The sequence below is a fragment of the Budorcas taxicolor genome, chromosome 4, assembly GCF_023091745.1.
Source record: "Budorcas taxicolor isolate Tak-1 chromosome 4, Takin1.1, whole genome shotgun sequence".
Classification (NCBI taxonomy): domain Eukaryota; kingdom Metazoa; phylum Chordata; class Mammalia; order Artiodactyla; family Bovidae; genus Budorcas; species Budorcas taxicolor.
The window spans coordinates 103399224-103419652 of record NC_068913.1 but is presented as its reverse complement, the minus strand read 5'-3'; the positions used below and the strand labels follow the sequence as shown (position 1 = coordinate 103419652).

Genomic DNA, 20429 nt, shown 5'->3' with positions numbered 1-20429 from the left:
ACCCAGGGATCAGACCCAGGGATCAAACCCAGTTCTCCTGCATTGCATCGACATCTGATCATCAAAAGACACTATTAAAAAGGGCAATTCAAAAGACGTAGTTTTACATGACATAATTGATAAAAAAAAACTCATATCCAGATATTTTAAAAATTCACCATATAAATAAAAAGAAAAATCCAATAAAGAATAATGCATAATAGGCATAGCCACTTTGCAAAAAAATATACAAATGGCTAATAAAATATGAAAAAATATGAAAAATTGACCATTTTCATGTAGGGTAAAGAATATGCAAGTTAAAACCACAATGAAAGATGATTTTACTCTTACCAAAGTCGAATAAATTAAAAAGACACCAAGTATTGGTGACAGTGTGGAGCAAGAAGTTCACCCATGAATTCTTAGAGGGAATGTAAATTACATAACTACTTTGGAAATTGTCTATATTGACATCATCTACTAGAACTGAAGATACTGATACTCATACAGTACATATCTTAGAGAAACTCATGTACTTGTGCAATAAAATGTGTGTAAGACTCTTTGTAGCGATATTGTCTGTGAAAGCCCAAACTGGGAGCAATACAAATGCCCACCAATAGAATGCAGATACTTGCCGGGGTCCAGCCCCGGTGGATCCAGGGTAATTTGAAGGTGGGGATGGAGTCGGCGTCCTGGAAAAAACTTATTTAATTACAGATATAGAGGGAGATTAGGAACAGATAGTGTAGTAGAAAAAAAGGCTGAATTCAGCCAGGAAAACGGGGAGCGAGAAAAAGATGACACGGGGGAATCAGTCTTTCCAGAAACTGATCCAATTTCTTTATTTTTCAGGTTTGTTTATATACCTTTTTGTTATACACAGGGATGAATACAAAGTCACGCGGGGGTCAGCAGACCTGACCCTTGTCACAATCATGTGCTTCATATAAAATTATACAAAGGTTTTATGGTTTCATCATCTTTTGGCCATGAGGTCTGCTGACATTTTATGGCCCTTTCTGATACCGGTCAGTTAACCAGAAAACTTATTTTTCCAGGGGTGATTTTTTCTTAAACCGGGCACCACCCTCCAAATAAAGTTGCATTCCTATAGGGTGAGGGTGTAGTGAGTTACAATCAAGAAAGAAATTTACTTAACCTAAGGTTTAACATGATTAATCTTAAAGGTTAATGCTTATTTTTCCTATATGCTAGTTATATTCATTATAAGGGCAGGAATAGGAAGTTTTAGCAGCAAATGTTGGCTCAACAAATGTAAACCCTTCACCAATGTTCCCCTTAAGATCTATTTTGTTTTAAGATAGTGATAAAGTTACATTTTTGCATAGCAAGGACACAGTGATTTATAGTGATTTATAACAAAGTACAGTGATCTATAACAAAAGAGAAGATTCATTAACTCAAAAAGTCTAGTATTGTTAACATCAAAAACTACTATATTTCCTTTTCCATATTCCAAATACATTGATTAATACAGTCCCAGGTGCCTAAGGATATGGAGGCCTGATGGCAATCATTGACTCATCAATGAAAAAAGCCCTATGCTAATACTCCAAACTCTCTGTGCTGTTTATGGCTGAGAGGCTGTCACACAAGCTAGTCTGTCAGCAGAGAGGTTTGACCTGAGACATCCTTGTCACACCCAGGGCAGGGAATTAGCAGTAATTATTGGCAGGACAAATGAAAAAACCCTTCACCAATATAATTCCTAATCAACCTACTAATACTATACTAATGATCTTCTAACTTCTCAAAAGAGTCTGTATTTAGAAAGTTTTAAAACATCCCGTGCCTCTCACAGTTGGGAGGCTGTAAACAATCACATGCGGCCGGACGAGCCTGATCAGGCAGGCCAGAGAACCTCCAGAGTTCATAAGTTGAAACACTCTTGTCACGCCCAGGAATTTTTACTAACTGGAGCTGCAAGTTAACTCCTTCTTTGAGAGAAATGGTTATGGGGGAGAGCTCCCCGTAAAGTACTCTGGTTTTGGGGGTAGATGCTCGGGAACAGGGGGTTTCCTGAGACTTGATCACGCCTTTGCGTACGCCAAGCTTCCTTCCTCGTGACCTTTGTCATGGGCGGAGTTTCTTACGCTGGCTCCCAACAGATACTGATATATTCTTTTAAGTAAATGTTATGCAGCAATAAAAATGGCCGATGAAGCAATAATACGGTGAATCTTACAACATAATATTAGGAAAAAGAGGCAAATCAAAAAATAGTGCATTCAGTATGTTTCCATTTCTAAGAAATCCAACAACAGTCAAAATTTGTCAGCAAAAGTCCATCTGGTCAAGGCTATGTTTTTTCTAGTGGTCATGTATGGATGTGAGAGTTGGACTATAAAGAAAGCTGAGTGCTGAAGAATTGATGCTTTTGAACTGTGGTGTTGGAGAAGACTCTTGAGAGTCCCTTGGACAGCAAGGAAATCCAACCAGTCCATCCCAAAGGAAACTAATCCTGAATATTCATTGGAAGTTCTGATGCTGAAGCTGAAATTCCAATGCTTTGGCCTCCTGATGCAAACCACTGACTCATTTGAAAAGACCCTGATACTGGAAAAGATTGAAGGTGGGAAGAGAAGGGGCCAACAGAGGATCATATGGTTGGTGGCATCACCAACGCGATGGACATGAGTTTGAGTAAACTCCGGGAGTTAGTGCTGGACAGAGAAGCCTGGCATGCTGCGGTCCATCGGGTTGCAAAGAGTTGGACACGACTGAGCAACTGAACTGACTGAGGCAGGACACTGAGACCTGCAGATGGTCTGTGCCACAACCTTGCGTGCCCCAGCCTGAGAGATGTGTTGCCAGTGCACATGAGGGCTGGGTGCTAAACTGGGGGTTTGGTGAGCAGGCCTGTGGAGAGCACTGCTCTTGGCTATGAGGAGACAGCCTAAGGGGGTGGGAGTGAGGAAAAATGCAGCGGAGAATGCTTGTGGAGGAAACGCAGACCACTGTAGAAGTGAAGCACCGTTGTTAAGTGACATGCAAGAGGTGGGACCACCACTGAAGCCTCTCTCCCCACACGTGGCCCTTGCCTCCCTGGGCACTAGGAAAGGCTTCCTTCTTGTGACCCTGGCCACCACTGCATCCGCACTCCCCTCCTCACTAAGGCTGACTTATGTGCACCAGGACAGCCTTGGGAGCAGACCCCTTGGGTGGTCCACACGTGGGGATGGTGCTCAAACTATAGCTGAGCCCCAAGGGCCATGCAACGAAGGAAGAAAAGCTGAAATCTCTTCTCATAACTGCAAAAACTGCAACTTGACACCCCTGAGACCAGCTTTGTAAGTTCAGTGCCTGCAAAACTTCTAAGCAGACAACGAGGGCTCCTATGTCCAAGAAGGGCCTAGCTTTAGCAGCTGTAGACTTTGTGGGCACTTAAACAGGGGGGTTGGGCCAGGCCAGAGTCTGAGCTGCCTCCATAGTGCCCACAGAGGGCCAAATCCATGATTACTGCAACCTGGGTGCTGACTTCAGTGGATCTGTCCTGGTGGCCTGGTGAAAACAATATCTGAGAGACACAAAGCCAGCTCCTGAAAGCAGTACCAAGTGTGTAATCTGAGAGCTTGCACAACAGGTGAAAGGTGACCCAACAGAGGACACCCATAGGTGACCAGCTCCAGGGGAGAAGTCGCTGAGTGGCTTCTCTCCCAGTGGGAGTGCTCCACTTCTGCCTCCCTCACACCACAGATCAGAAATACAACTAAGAAACAGATCTGGGGCGGGGAGGGGGGGGGGGGCTGGGCTCTACTACAACAACTAGGGAGCAGACCTCACCTTGACGGAGCAGGGACAACCACAGAGCAAAGGGGAAGCCCTGATCCATATCCAGTATAGCTCTGGTCACCACAGCATCAGCCACACACAGATATCTATACTAAAAGCAACCCTTGCATCAAAAAAATTAAATCCATGCAGGCTGCACAGGGAAGCTGCCACATAAAAAGAGCCCTCCGTGACAGTCAGAGAGTTTAATATTAGGAGGAAGAACCCCAGGAGCGTTTAGCTGTGAAGGCCAGTGAGACTTGAAAGCAAGAGCTCCACAGGGCTAGGGAAACAGAAACTCCACTCCTGGAGGGCAAGAAACAGTGACAGACTTTATTTCCTTGGGCTCCAAAATCACTGCAGATGGTGACTGCAGCCATAAAATTAAAAGACGCTTGCTCCTTGGAAGGAAAGTTATGACCAACCTAGACAGTATATCCAAAAGCAGAGACATTACTTTATTGACTTAAGTCTAAATAGTAAAAGCTATGATTTTTCTAATAGTCATGTCTGGATGTGAAAGTTGGCCCATACGGAAGGCTGAGAGCCAAAGAATTGATGCTTTTGAGCTGTGGTGTTGGAAAAGACTCTTGAGAGTCCTTTGGACAGCAAGGAGATCAAACCAGTCAATCCTAAAGGAAATCAATCCTGAATATTAATTGGAAGGTCTGATGCTGAGGCTGAAACTCCAATACTTTGGCCACCTGATGTGAAGATTCGACTCATTTGAAAAGACCCTGATGCTGGGAAAGATTGAAGGCAGTAGGAGAAGGGGACGACAGAGGATGAGATGGTTGGACAGCATCACCAACTGGATGGACATGGGTTTGAGCAAGCTCTGGGGTGTGGTGAAGGACAGGGAAGCCTGGCATGCTGCAGTCCGTGGGGTCACAAAGAGTCGGTAACTGAACAACAACAACTCTCGGAGGGCACACACAAGGTCTCATGTGCACTAGGACCCAGTACAAAGGAGCACCCCCATGAGAACCCGGGCTAGACCAACATACTGGGCTTGGAGGGTCTCTCGGGGAGATGAAGGTAGACTATAACTCACTGTTGGGGCAAGGACACTGGTAACAGAAGCCCCAGGGAATACTGACTGGAGTGAGCTCTCTGAAATGTCTGCATTTCAGCCCCAAGACAGCCCCATCCATCAACCTGCATGCTCCAGTGCTGGAAAGCCTCAAGCCAAACAACCAACAAGGTAGGAACACAGCTCCACCCGTTAGAAGACAGGTTGTACTGTCTTTTGAGTACTGAGCTCAGTTCAGTTCAGTTCAGTCGCTCAGTCGTGTCCAACTCTTTGCGACCCCATGAAATCGCAGCACGCCAGGCCTCCCTGTCCATCACCAACTCGCGGAGTTCACTCAGACTCACGTGCATCGAGTCAGTGATGCCATCCAGCCATCTCATCCTCTGTCGTCCCTTCTCCTCCTGCCCCCCAATCCCTCCCAGCTCAGAGCCACCTCAAAACACACCCATTGACATGGCCCTGCCCATCAGAAGGACAAGACCCAGCTCCACCACCAGAGGGCAGGCACCTGGCCCTTCTACCAGGAAGCCTGCGCAAACCCCTAGACCAACCTGCACCAGTGGGCAGTGGGACAGAGGCAAGAGGAACAAAGATTCTGCAGCCTATGGAAAGGAGACCAGAAACACAGGAAATTAGATAAAACAAGATGACAAATAAATATGTTGCAAGTGAAGGAACAAGATGACAACCCACAAGAACAACTAAATGAAGAGGAACCAGGCAATCTACCTGAAAAAAGTTGAATGACCTTTAGAAAAAAGCAAGAAAATAGTTGCCATTAGAGTTAGAAGACCAATTACCTCTTGAGGAAAGGAGGGCTTTGGACTGGAAAGGGCACACAGAGGGTTTCTGTGGGTGGGTATATCTAATTTTGGATCTGTGTGGTGGTTACTCAGACGTTGGCTTTAAAAGTATTCCCCTATTTAAAAAATACCCTATGATAAACCATAATGGAAAAAAAAATATTTAAAAGAATGTATATACATGTATAACCAAATCACTTTGCTATACAGCAGAAATTGACAACATTATAAAACAACTATACTTCAATAAAAATAAATAAGAATGAAGAAGTACTCACCCCTCTGTATATTTCAGATTTTAAAATTTTTAAAAAAAAATAAGGGAGTAGGTGAAAAATAAAAAGTAAGTCACTCAGATAAACTCAAAACCTTAGATCCAAAGAATGTAGTAACCTGGGCATGGAACATCCATGTTCGTCCTTGGAGCTACTATTCATTCTCCTTTTTTTGGACCCAATTGGTAGCTGGAGCTTTGTAGAATCTACTCCATGATTTGTATCCTTCAGCCAGGTTATTCCTTTTCTAGGCTCCAGCCAAATTATATTCCTCACAGCCACCAACCAAGTTCAAGTTCTTATTACCTTTTGCCTGATTTATTATGGAAGCCATCTCACTTGATCTCTGTATATTTCATCTCTGCTCATTTTAATCCATTTTAACGTTGGCAGGTTAATGGCTTTGAAATATGAATCTACGTTTTTCTCCCTGGTATTTTGTTTTATTACCATCTACCTCAACCACCAAGCCTTTTTCTTTTTTTCCAGTTTGATGCACAGTATTCATTGCCTCTGGAGAGGAATGATATAAAATGCAGAAGTCAGTTCTTGGTATTTGATTTCTAAGAACCAGGGTTTCTGTGACGGGAGTGAGTGTGAAGGGGTCACAAGTGCTGCATGGAACTCGGAATATTCACTCTACTAAAAGTAAAAACAAACCCCAGCTGAATTACTTTTTTTGACCCTTAAAATGCTAGCCCACACAGTTTTTTACAATAATATAAATGAGTTGCCATTACTTAAAAAATGTTAATTACTTTACAAAATTCTCTGAAAAATGTGAGATCAGGCCACACTGAACTTTTGTTTATGAATGACAACTGGCCGTAGTGGAGAAATTGCCATGTTCGTTTAGAACAGCACATGAAATCCCTGGTACTTTATTGTGTCTTGTACCGTCAGTCGTCTCCTGAGTGTTACGTGCATGTGTTTTTGTTTGTTTTTTGTGTGTTTTGGTTTTATTTTGTAGTGAAGAAGAAAGCATTTCTTGCACCCATACATATACCTGTGAATGTGCAACCATGTCCGAATCTTTGCAAACCCCTGGACTGTAGCCCACCAGGCTCCTTTGTCTATGGGATTCTCCAGGCAAGAATATGGAAGTGGGTTGCCATGCCCTTCTCCAGGGGAGCTTCCTGACTCCTGGATTGAAATCAAGCCCCCTGCATCTCCTGCATTGGCAAACAGATTCTTTACCACTGCTTGCACTCATATCTATTATCAAAATGGGAAAGCAGAACAAAGCTGAGAAACAGACTTGGCTCTCCAGGACCATTTACTTATGGTTCCTGCCTCATCCTTGGTCCCTTTAGGCAGAGACTGTGAAAACAGCCTCAACCCTGACAATGATTCTTTCATGGACCAGCCTCTAATCAGGCTCCTTTGAACTCTTTTCGAACATGGACTTTCATACTTATTTCTGCTCTGTCCAAGCATAGCAAGAATTCTGCTACGTCCATTTAACCATACCCTCTCACCATCTATATCTCTTCACTCTTGATATGAAATCATGTTTCTCATACTCCACTGAAATCATGTTTCTCATACTCCACTGTGCCCCAGGAAACAACTGGAGTAACAGGCAAATTTGGCCTTGGAGTACAGAATGAAGCAGGGCAAAAGCTAATAGAGTTCTGCCAAGAGAACACACTGGTCATAGCAAGCACCCTCTTCAAACAACACAAGAGAAGACTCTACACGCGGACATCACGAGATGGTCAACACCAAAATCAGATTGATTATATTCTTTGAGGCCAAAGTAGGAAAAGCTCTATTCACTCAGCAAAAACAAGACCAGGAGCTGACTGTGGCTCTGATCATGAACTCCTTATTGCCAAATTCAGACTTAAATTGAAGAAAGTAGGGAAAACCACTAGACCATTCAGGTATGACCTAAATCAAATCCCTTATGACTATGCAGTGGAAGTGAGAAATAGATTTAAGGGACTAGATCTGATAGGCAGAGTGCCTGGTGAACTATGGACGGAGCTTCATGACATTGTACAGGAGACAGGAATCAACATCCCCAAGAAAAAGATGCAAAGAAGCAAAAAGGCTGTCTGAGGCCTTACAAATAGCTGTGAAAAGAAGAGAAGTGAAAAGCAAAGGAGAAAAGGAAAGATATACCCATCTGAATGCAGAGTTCCAAAGAATAGCAAGGAGAGATAAGAAAGCCTTCCTCAGCAATCAGTGCAAAGAAATAGAGGGAAACAATAGAATGGGAAAGACTAGAGATCTCTTCAAGAAAATTAGAGATACCAAGGGAACATTTCATGCAAAGATGGACTCAATAAAGGACAGCAATGATAGAGACCTAACAGAAGCAGAAGATGTTAAGAAGAGGTGGCAAGAATACACAGAAGAACTGTACAAAAAAGATCTTCATGACTCAGATAATCACAATGGTGTGATCACTCCCCTAGAGCCAGACATCCAGGAATGTGAAGTCAAGCGGGCCTTAGGAAGCATCACTACGAACAAAGCTAGTGGAGGTGATGGAATTCCAGTTGAGCTCTTTCAAATTCTGAAAGATGATGCTGTGAAAGTGCTGCACTCAATATGCCAGCAAATTTGGAAAACTCAGCAGTGGCCACAGGACTGGAAAAGGTCCATTTTCATTCCAATCCCAAAGAAAGGCAATGCCAAAGAATGCTCAAACTACCACACAATTGCACTCATTTCACATGCTAGTAAAGTAATGCTCAAAATTCTCCAAGCCAGGCTTCAGCAATACGTGAACTGTGAACTCCCTGATGTTCAAGCTGGTTTTAGAAAAGGCAGAGGAACCAGAGATTGAATTGGCAACATCGGCTGGATCATGGAAAAAGCAAGAGAGTTCCAGAAACACATCTATTTCTGCTTTATTGACTATGCCAAAGCCTTTGACTGTGTGGATCACAACAAACTGTGGAAAATCCTGAAAGAGATGGGAATACCAGACCACCTGACCTGCCTCTTGAGAAACCTGTATGCAAATCAGGAAGCAACAGTTAGAAATGGACATGGAACAACAGACTGGTTCCAAATAGGAAAAGGAGTACGTCAAGGCTGTATATTGTCACCCTGCTTATTTAATTTATATGCAGAGTACATCATGAGAAACGCTGGACTAGAAGAAACACAAGCTGGAATCAAGATTGCCAGGAGACATATCAATAACCTCAGATATGCAGATGACACCACCCTTATGGCAGAAAATGAAGAGGAACTAAAAAGCCTCTTGATAAAAGTGAAAGAGGAGAGTGAAAAAGTTGGCTTAAAGCTCAACATTAAGAAAATGAAGATCATGGCATCTGGTCTCATCACTTCATAGCAAATAGATGGGGAAACAGTGGAAACAGTGTCAGACTTTATTTTTTGGGGCTCCAAAATCACTGCAGATGGTGACTGCAACCATGAAATTAAAAGACGCTTACTCCTTTGAAGGAAAGTTATGACCAACCTAGACAACATGTTAAAAAGCAGACACATTACTTTGTCAGCAAAGGTCCATCTGGTCAAGGCTATGTTTTTTCTAGTGGTCATGTATGGATGTGAGAGTTGGACTATAAAGAAAGCTGAGTGCTGAAGAATTAATGCTTTTGAACTGTGGTGTTGGAAAAGACTCTTGAGAGTTCCTTGGACAGCAGAGATCCAACCAGTCCATCCTAAAGGAAATCAGTCCTGGGTGTTCATTGGTAGGACTGATCTTGAAGGTGAAGCTCCAATACTTTGGCTACCTGATGCAAAGAGCTGACTCATTTGAAACGACCCTGATGCTGGGAAAGATTGAGGGCAGGAGGAGAAGGGGACGACAGAGGATGAGATGGTTGGATGGCATCACCAACTCAATGGACATGGGTTTGGGTGTTGTTGATGGACAGGGAGGCCTGGCGTGCTGCGGTTCGTGGGGTTGCAAAGTGTCGGACACAACTGAGTGACTTAACTGAACTGAACTGAACTGTGTCCCAGATGTCTAGTCACTCCCTCTTTTCAGCAAGAATCCTGTTAGGTTGCTTTAGCAAGAATTGTTCCTTATTCCCCGGAGAAGGCAATGGCACCCCACTCCAATACTCTTGCCTGGAAAATCCTATGGATGGAGGAGCCTGGTGGGCTGCAGTCCATGGGGTCCTGAAAAGTTGGACACGACTGAATGACTTCACTTTCACGTTTCACTTTCATGCACTGGAGAAGGAAATGGCAACCCACTCCAGTGTTCTTGCCTGGAGAATCCCAGGGATGGGGAGCCTGGTGGGCTGCCATCTATGGGGTCACAGAGTAGGATACGACTGAAGTGACTTAGCAGCAGCAGCTGCAGCAGTCCCTTATTCCCCAAGTTTCCTTTTAATAATTTTGTACTCATGGACCCAGACCCTACTCCTTGGTTTTAAATTCTCACTTGCCCATGTATTCAGGGTCGACACCAATCTCTCTTCCTCACTGCAGTATTCCATCACAGAGTCCCCTTGATGTTTTAGGCTCCTCCTTGGTTTGTACTTAAGGACTTGGACTTCCCTCTCTCTGCCCCATGTGCAAAGCTTTTGACTCACTCTTCAGAGTGTGAAAATTGTGTATAGTGACAGAAATCTTAACCTGGGCCACCCAGGAGGGGGTACTGCCTCAGTTATAACCCTGTAACTTTTGTTACTTTCATCTTCAAATAAGTGCTGTCTCTCTTAAAGCACTTCAGCTCTTCCTTATGTTTTATTTTTATGTGCATTTATTTTTTCTGCCTTAAGTCACCCACAGATTTTAAGTCCCTGTTTCTAACCCATAGTTTTCATCCCTGTGTTGCTTAGAAAAATGCCTCGTACATCTGTTGCTTAGTCACTAAGTCAGTTGGTAAAGAATCCGCCTGCAGTGCAGGAGACCCCAGTTCAATTCCTGGGTTGGGAAGATCCACTGGAGAAGGGATAGGCTACCCACTCCAGTATTCTTGGGTTTCCCCTGTGGCTCAGCTGGTAAAGAATCTCCCTTCAATGTGGGAGACCTGAGTTTGATCCCTGGATTGGGAAGATCCCATGGAGAAGGGAAAGGCTACCCACTCCAGTATTCTGGCCTGGAGAAATCAATGGGCTGTATAGTCAGTCCATGTGGTCGCAAAGAGTCAGACATGACTGACGGACTTTCACTAAGTTGTATCCAACTCTTTGTGATCCCATGGACTGTAGCCCACCAGGCTCCTCTGTCTATGGGATTCCCCAGGCAAGAATACTGGAGTGGGTTGCCATTTCATTCTCCATGGGATCTTCCCAACCCAGGAATCAAACCTGTGTCTCCTGTTTGGCAGGAGGATTCTTTACCACTAAGCCACCTGGGAACCCACTCATACATGGTTAGGCACACAAAATTATTTACTGAATTATTGCCCATTTTCCGAACTACTTGCAGTTGGTCTTATATTTGTGTCATTTACACACTTAGTAACATTCTTGAGTTTTATTTGAAGTTTTTGAAAAACATTGGTTATTAATTCATGGGCTGATATGTGTTAAAAAATCAAATTAATTTTTATCAAAGCAGAAAAAAGAACAGCATTCAAAACTCTTGCCTATCAGACTTTCTCCAACAGAGATATATATAGAGAGAGGAAGAAGAGTAATCTATTGGGAGGCTACTATAGATAATCTCATCCCTGTATGAAAACATTCTGGGAAGCTGTCTTAGAGAAACAGTACAGAGATGATGTGTACATTTCAGTTTTCATTAGTGATCCTCCAGTGAGGAAGTGCACAGAGAACTTGATGCTACTATATGTTTGTTTCGTCTCAAATCCCCTGACTGTACAGGTATGAACAATCTTTATAAGTTGGGCATATTACGAGAGAGAGAAAAAAGTCTTTGTAAATAAGAAGCTGGGCTGGCTGGCCTCACACAACGGCGTGGTAACGTTCCTCTGGGCTGCTGAGCTACAGTTCCTGCTGCGTGTGCAACAGTGGAGTCCCAGCTGGGCAGACGCCAAAGGAGAGCTTGCTGTTAAATCTTCTTTATCTCTGCCTTTCACCTCTGCACCCACCCAGCCTTCCCTCAAGATAAGCCTAGATCTTTCCCTGGCGCCTGCTGCTCTTTAACTCCTGTATCAAAATGGAACAGGATCCCAGGACAAATACTGACTGACTTGATTATATATACACAAACTGTAAAGGATTTCAGTTACTTCAGCCTGTCATTCTCCTTCCATCTCTTGAGAGATGAAAGGTTTTGTAAAGAACCTCAGGCCCAATAAGGGGAGAAGACTGAATCTGGGCCTCAGATTGCAGCCCTCAGACAAAGAGTCTGACATTAAATCTAATACGATACTTTGATTTCCCAGCGACTGACTTGGGCACAGGTACCCCTAGTGTCTGCCTCTTCAGTCCTGGGTCGGTAGTGAGGGAATTGTCTGTTGTGTGGCTTTGAACAGAATGTAAGGAGTGCTCTGGCTAAGAGAAACCTTGCTCCTTGTCTCTTCCTCCCCCAAATCTTCCATGGCGGGCTGTGTTCTTCACCTTTGAATTTTGTGAGACATAGGATTAGCTCTGCATTTCTTTTCGCAAACGCGGCTGGTGCACCGCAGTATAGGACGGCACTAACGCCATATTCTCTAATTGCAGTATGTCTTATCTTCTGAAATGAGTTGCAGCCTTTTGGGGGATGACACACGACTGCTTTTGAATGTCTCTAACCTGTAGCATTTAATCTTACTAGGCACTTAATAATTTTTATTGGTAAATGCAACACTTGGAGCCCCACTGAGTTTCAGGAGATAGGTAGAAAGAATGATAGATGCACAAATAAGAAGTCATATAATTGATAGGGAGTCACTGAAATAATTAAACCGAGGAGTGAAATAATCAGATTCATATTCTAGATCTATCATTCTACCCATCTACCTAACTATCTATCTACCCATGTATTCATCCTAAGTACTTTCTGGATATATAGACCTACATACTTTCATATATAGAAATACACAGAGAAAGTCATAAACATATGCAGCCTCACTGACATAACAGATAGTTATAACAGGCAATATAGTATAGAGATTCGGAAGGTACAATCTGGGACCAAACTACCTAGGTTCCCATTCCGGTTCTCTTCTTTAGGTTTGGGAGATTTTATTTTACATCTCAATGCCTCTGTTTCCTCATCTGTAAAACAGGATAAAATAGTATTTCATACTGTTGTGAGGATTAAATCAGAAAATGCATGTACTGTAAAGAACTAGTTCCTGGCACATGGTTAGGTATTAAGAAAATTTAAGCCATTATTATTGTAAACCTTTACATCTCCATGGCCTCTGATGCATGTATGTGCGTGCACAGAAACACACACTCACACACACACAGGTGTGCATGCACACTCAGCTGTGTCCAACTCTGTAACCTCTTGGACTTGTAGCCTGCCAGGCTCCTCTGTCCATGGAATTTTCCAGGCGAGGATACCGGAGTGGGTTGCCATTTCCTTCTCCAAGGGATCTTCCCAACTCAGAGATCAAACTCGAATCTCCTACATTGTAGGCGGATTCTTTACCACTGTGCCACCTCAGAAGCCATATATATATATATATATATATATATATATATATATATATATATGCATCTCCTTTCACAAATTCATTCACTTAACAAGCATTAGCTGAACACCCAGCACATGCCAAACACTATACTGGGAGTATAGAGCTGAACAAGAAATGGTCTCTTTCCTAATGGATTTTACATCTTGTGGGGAAGACTGCGGAGAAGCAGTGGTTACAATGCAGTGTGATAACTGCTTCAATAGAGTTGAGCACAAAGTGGTTCCTGAACACACAGGAGGGGCAAGCTGTGGTGGCTTGGAGGTAGGTTTCTAAGGAGAGGAATCCTTCAGCTGAGTCTTGCAGGTTTAGTAAAAATTAACCAGCTCAGGAGAAAGGATGTTCCAGGTGGAAAGCAGCATGTTCAAGGTCATGGAGATAGGTGAGTTATTCGAGGAGCTATATTTCACACGTGGGGAGAGGTGGAAGAGTGGTAGTGGATGCTGCTGAACTGACAGGTTTTGACTGAACCATAAAGTCCCAGGTGTGAATAAGGAGTGTGTCCTCTACCCTATAATTTATAGGGAGCCATACTGAGTGTCTGAGCATGCATGCACACACACATGCACATTGAAAAATTAAGCAGAGGCATTTAGATTGTTAACTTTGTGCTTCTGTGCTTCCCTCTCTGTCTACAATGTCCTGCCTCAACTCTGCCTAACTTATACTTAGCTTAACAGAGTTCATTCACTCAGGATCATTCAAATTTCAGTAGCATTTCTAGACATACTGCCCTTTATTTTGGTTCAGTTCAGTTCAGTTGCTCAGTCATGTCCAACTCTTTGTGATCCCATGACCCTAGCCTGTCAGGCTCCTCTGTCCATGGGATTTTCCAGGCAAGAATACTGAAATAGGTAGCTATTTCCTTCTCCACAGGACCTTCCCAATCCAGGGATTGAACCTGCTTCTCTTATGTCTCCTGTATTGGCAGGCGGGTTCTTTACCACTGTGCCGCCTGAGAAGCCCCTAGTGCTTCATATATGGTAGGTTTTCACTAAAAGTTTTGTTAGACTGAACTAAAAATTCTCAAATATGAGCTTAAAGAAAATCATAAACCAGAAACTCAGAAATTTTATGTGCTTCAGTTCAATCTAATAATCAGTATTCAGGCCGAATTTTAGTAAAAGAAGCAGAAAGGTCCCATTCGTTGTCAAGATACTTTTAAATCATAAACCGATTTAACCTCTGGCTCAGTACTCATTCAGCCAAATAGCTGTCCTTCAAGGTTCCATTCATTACTACAAAAATTAAATCAGTGAAGTCCACTCAAAATGAATGGCAGATTATCCTTTAGGAAAGCATTCATTTAAAAAAAAGAGGGAGAGACAAGCTTACCGATTTAGGTTCCGAGTAGGTACCAAGTCCAATGATAGGAATGCTGTTCCCATCACTTAGAGGTATGCAGTGATTCAGAGCGCTGAGGTGCATCTGGGAGAGTCTGAGGTTTCAAATTTGCAGAGATGATAGTGAACACCACAGAGCAGTCCTTTTGAGAAGGTGTGCTAATGCCTATTTAATCAAAGAAAGGACAGCCGGAGGGAGGAGCAGTGGGAGGGAAGAGATTTCTCAACTTGTTTAGTTTTTTTTTTTTTTTAAGGTTGTTCTGAAAATCCTAACTGAGATTGTCCTTTGAACTTATGAAAAGCATGTAGGTAATAACCCATTGAGATCTTATGCTTACGTCTCTACAAATAATTGATTTTAAAGATAAAAGGAAGCAATCTGACTTCTTACAGGATGCTTTTGTCAGCAAGTAACAGATGAATCACAAATTCTTTTTAAAAAATCTATGGGCCTTAAGGCTAGCTTCAGGTGAGACTGCTGCTGCTGCTAAGTCCCTTCAGTCGTATTCGACTCTGTGTGACCCCATAGACGGCAGCCCACCAGGCTCCACCATCCCTGGGATTTTCCAGGCAAGAACACTGGAGTGGGTTGCCATTTCCTTCTCCAATGCATGAAAGTCAAAAGTGAAAGTGAAGTCTCTCAGTCATGTCTGACTCTTAGCGACCCCATGGACTGCAGCCTACCAGCCTCCTCTGTCCATGGGATTTTCCAGGCAAGAATACTGGAGTGGAGTGCCATTGCCTTCTCCACCAGCTGAAACTAGAGTAAGTTTTCCAGGACTTCCCTAGAGATTCAAGCTAGCAGGACTGGGAAAGGGTTTGGAAATTTTATTACCTAGTTAAGTAGGAGTGCTTCCCAGGTGACTCAGTGGTAAGGAATCCGCCTGCTAATGCAGGAGACACAAGAGATATGAGTTTGGTCCCTGGATAGGGAAGATCCCCTGGAGCTCAAAGTGGCAACCCACTCCAGTACTCTTGCTTGGGAAATTCCATGGACAGAAGAGCCAGCCTGGCAGGCTGCAGTCCATGAGATCGCAAAGAGTCGGCCATGACTGAGCATGTACACAAGGAAGGAAGTTAAGTGGGAAACTGGACTGGAGGGGAAAATGATTTGACCAGGAACCAAATTCTCATTTTCCAATTCATTTCTCTGTCTCCTTACTCTCTCAGCAGACTTTTCCCTCATCACTGAAAGATGGTAGCCAGTCCTTAGAGTGATGTAATTCCAAGTTCAAACCTAACAAAAAAAAGGGACTTTACATCATAGCTCATGTGGTAATCCAGAAATAGGGTCCAGTGGCCTCAGCTGCCTCTTTTAGTTCATGGAAGCAACCACTAAGTCAATCATAGGTGTCAGAGAAAATAAAAGGCTGATTGCTTTAAATAAATAGAAGTCATTTCTAAATTTGAAGTTGGGCTTAATCCCACTTGGGGAGATTCTGAAGACTGTTAAAAATGGAAAGAAGTAACAGCAAAACAATTGACACAAGCTCATTATAGTCTTCCTCCAAAGGACTGTGCTGTAATATGAGAGTCTGGACCTGGTGATCTTAAAGATAACTGTGTCCATGTTGGTTAAGTAGCTTGAAGTTTGTCTCAAACTGTCTCTCTAGGACAACCTAATTCTTGCTTACATACACATGATCAGCCAGCCGACAGTAATTTCAACTAGGTTGGGGCAGGGTAGAATTTGGGGAATAGTGGTTTTCAATAATTGTTTGTAATTCAATCCAACAAACATTTATGGTGCACCTTTGTGTGCTGAGATGTTGACTATATATATGTTTCTTTTGTAAAAATAGTTTATTTTATTTTGGGGTGTGCTGGGTCTTCGTTGCTGCATGCAGGGTTTCTCTAGCTGCAGTGAATAGAGGCTACTCTATTCTTCTCACTGTGGTGGCTTCTCTTGTTGTGGAGTACAGGCTCTAGGTACCAGGGCTCAGTAGTGGTGGCGTATGGGCTTAATTGCTTCGAAGCATGTGGAGTCTTCCTGAACCAGGGATCAAACCGGTGTCCCCTGCGTTGGCAGGTGATTCTTATCCACTGTACCGCCCCTATGATTGACTTAGTGGTACAGACTTTTGTATGAACACTAGTTTTCATTTCTCTTGGCTAAATACCTAGGAGTGGGATTGCTGGGTCATGTGGTGTGTTTAACTATGTAGGAAGCTGACAAACTGCTTTTCAGAACAACTGGATCTTCTTGCATCCCCGCATAAGAATTGCTCTTTTTCCATATCCTTGATAGCGCTTAAGATTGTCAGTGTTTTTAAACTTTAACCATCCTGATAGCTTTGTCACAGTATCTCATTGTTAATGATGTTGAACACTTTTTCATATACTTATTTGCCATCTACATATCCTTGTAGTGAAGTGCCTGTTCAAACGTGGGTTCCGTGCCCATTTTTTAATGAAGTTGTTTGTCCTTGTAGTCTTGAGTTTTAAGATTTCTTGGTAAAGTCTTGAAACATGTCCTTTACTGAATACATGGTTTACAAATATTTTTTTCTCAGTATGTAGCTTGTCTTTTCATTCTCTTGACTGTGCCTTTCATGCAGCAAAAGATTTTAATTTGATAACGTTCAGTATATTTACATTGTATTTTGAATTTCATATAAAAGAACTCTTTGAATTCTAGGTCACAAAAGTTTTATTCTATTTTATCCCTAAAAGTTTTAGATAGTTTCATCTTCTCCATTTAGACCAATTTTGAGTAAATTTTTGTATAATTTAGCATATTTAAGTAGAAGTATTTTGTTTTATATAAAGGAATCCTATTGCTCCAATTCCATTAGTTGAAAATGTTATGCTCTCTTCACTGAATTTCTTTTGCATTACTGTTAAAAATCAAGGGTCATATTTGGGTAAACCTACTTTTGGACTTTCTACTTTGTTTCATTGATTTATGTATCTTTTCCTTTACTGACACCACATTGTCTAGATACTTCTAACTTTATAAAAGGCCTTAAAATCATATGGTGTAATTTTTCCAACCTTATTCTTTTCCAAAAGTGCTTTCAGTTCAGTTCAGTTCAGTTCAGTTGTTCAGTCGTGTCTGACTGTTTGCGACCCCATGAATCACAGCATGCCAGGCCTCCCTGTCCATCACCAACTCGCAGAGTTCACTCAGATTCATGTCCATTGAGTCAGTGATGCTATCCAGCCATCTCATCCTCTGTCGTCCACTTCTCCTCCTGCCCTCAATCCCTCCCAGCATCAGAGTCTTTTCCAATGAGTCAACTCTTCGCATGAGGTGGCCAAAGTACTGGAATTTCACCTTTAGCATCATTCCTTCCAAAGAAATCCCAGGGCTGATCTCCTTCAGAATGGACTGGTTGCATCTCCTTGCAGTCCAAGGGACTCTCAAGAGTCTTCTCCAACACCACAGTTCAAAAATGCCTTAGCTATTCTTATTTATTTAATTCCTACATAAATGTTAGAATCAGCTTTTCTTTGTCTTCAAATGTCCTGCTAGAGTTTTTTTTAATTGAGTTAAATCTGTAGATCAATTTCTTATTCTTTACTACACTGAGTCTTTGAATCCATGAAGACAGTATTTCTTTCTATTTATTTAGCTCATCACCATTTTGAACTTCAGCATACACATCCTATATTTGTTTGTTAGATTTATATCTAACTATAGGTATAAATACTTATTTTTTAGAGCTATTGTACATGGCATTTTAAAATCCTGTTTCCAGCTGTACATTGCTAATACATAGAAACAGGATTAATTTTTATGACTTCAGTCATTTTGAGTTTATTGAGACTTGAATTTGTTGTTGTTGCCTGACATACTATCATGAAGGATATTTATGCACTTGAGAAAAATATGTAATCTGCTGGTTTGGTCTTCTGTAGACGTCTTTTAGACATAGTTGGTTCATAGCATCATTCAAATTTTCTGTTTTTAAACTGATCTTCTGTCTAGTTGTTTTATCTATTCTTTGGAATGGGGTATTGAAGTTTCCAATTGTTACTGTAAAACCATGTCTTCTTTTAGTTACATCAGTTTTTACTTCATATATTTTGTGGTTCTTTTGTTAGAGGCATATGTTTATAATTAGTATATCTTGACATGTTGATCTTTTTTGTCAATATGCATTGATAATGCCTTTCTTTGTCCCGTAACAATTATTGTCTTCAAGTCTATATTAGTCGACTTATATTAGTCTGATATTAGTATAGCCACCCCAGTTTTCTTTTGGCATATTTTGCATTGCATGGAATTTATTTCTTATATTTTCGGTCTACTTGTGTCCTTGGATTTAAAGTGAGCTTCTTTTTAGCAACATATAGTTAGATCATTTTTTTAAAATCTATTCTTCCAATCTCTCTGTCTTTTTAAATGTATTTATTTATTTATTTTTATTTTTGGCTGTGCTATGTCTTTGTTGCTGTACTGGGGCTTTCTCCAGTTGTTGCAACTGAAGCTACTCCAGCTACTTAGTTGCAACACAGTGGTTTCTCTTGTTGAGTACAGGCTCTGGATGCAGGCGCTTCAGTAGTTGGAGTTCTCAGGCTTAGCTGCCTGGAGGCACGTGGAATCTTCATGGATCAGGGATAGAACCCATATCCCCTGCATTGGCAGGTGGATTCTTAACTCCTGGACCACCAGGGAAGTCCACTAATCTCTTCTCTTTCACTGGAGGATTCAATCCATTTACAGTTCACGTAATTATTGATAAGAAAATATTTACTTCTGCAATTTTGCTGCTTGTTTTCTGTCTTATTGTCTTTTTATTCTTCAGTTACTCCACTACTGCCTTGTTCTGTGAGTGATTTTTTTTCTAGTTTACTGTTCTGATTTCCATCTTGTTTCTTTTTCTGTATACTTTAAAAGGTGTTTGTTTTTATTTATTTATTTTTATACCCTTTAGTCTGATTGAGCAGCTATAACAAAATCTCATAAACGATGTGGCTTAAACAACAGCCATTTATTTTTCACAGTTACAGAGACTGAAAAGCACAATATCAAGGTGAAGATACTGGCAATGAGTTCCTGGTGAGAGTTCTCTTCCTGGCTTGCAGATGGCCAGCTTCTAGTTATTTCTTCATATGGTGGGAAAAAGAGAAAGACAGAGAGAAAAGAGGGGAGAAGGAGCACACTCTGGTCTCTTCTTATAAGGTTATAAACCTCATCAAGAAGACCTCACCCACATGACCTAATCTAATTACCTTCCAAAGATCCCATCTCCAAATGCCAAAAACATTGGGAGTTTTGGGGAGATGCAATTCAGTCCATAATAATAGTTACCCTGGGGTTACAGTTAGTATCTTAACTTGTAAGAATTAAGTTATTAAAAAAAAAACAAAAAACTGTAAGAATCAAGTTTGAATTAGTACCAAGCTACTCTCTGCTGCTGCTGCTAAGTCACTTGTGTCCAACTCTGTGTGACCCCATAGATGGCAGCCCACCAGGCTCCCCCGGCCCTGGGATTCTCCAGGCAAGAACACTGGAGTGGGTTGCCATTTCCTTCTCCAATGCATGAAAGTGAAAAGTGAAAGTGAAGTCGCTCAGTCGTGTCCGACTCTTTGCGACCCCATGGACTGTAGACTACCAGATTCCTCCATCCATGGGATTTTCCAGGCAAGAGTACTGGAGTGGAGTGCCATTGCCTTCTCTGATCCTTTACAACTCCATCTCCTCCTTTTATGCTGTTA

At 42.0% G+C, this 20429-nt stretch overlaps 1 protein-coding gene across 1 annotated transcript in view; it reads right to left on the bottom strand.

Moving 5' to 3' along the window:
• The window catches only part of AKR1D1 (aldo-keto reductase family 1 member D1), a 50172-nt gene extending 35322 nt beyond the window's left edge, over positions 1-14850 (bottom strand). The window contains exon 1 of the mRNA XM_052638483.1: positions 14758-14850. Coding sequence (XP_052494443.1) covers positions 14758-14850 — 93 coding nt within the window. The remainder of the gene's footprint in view (positions 1-14757) is intronic.
• Between the last annotated feature and the right edge of the window lie 5579 nt (positions 14851-20429).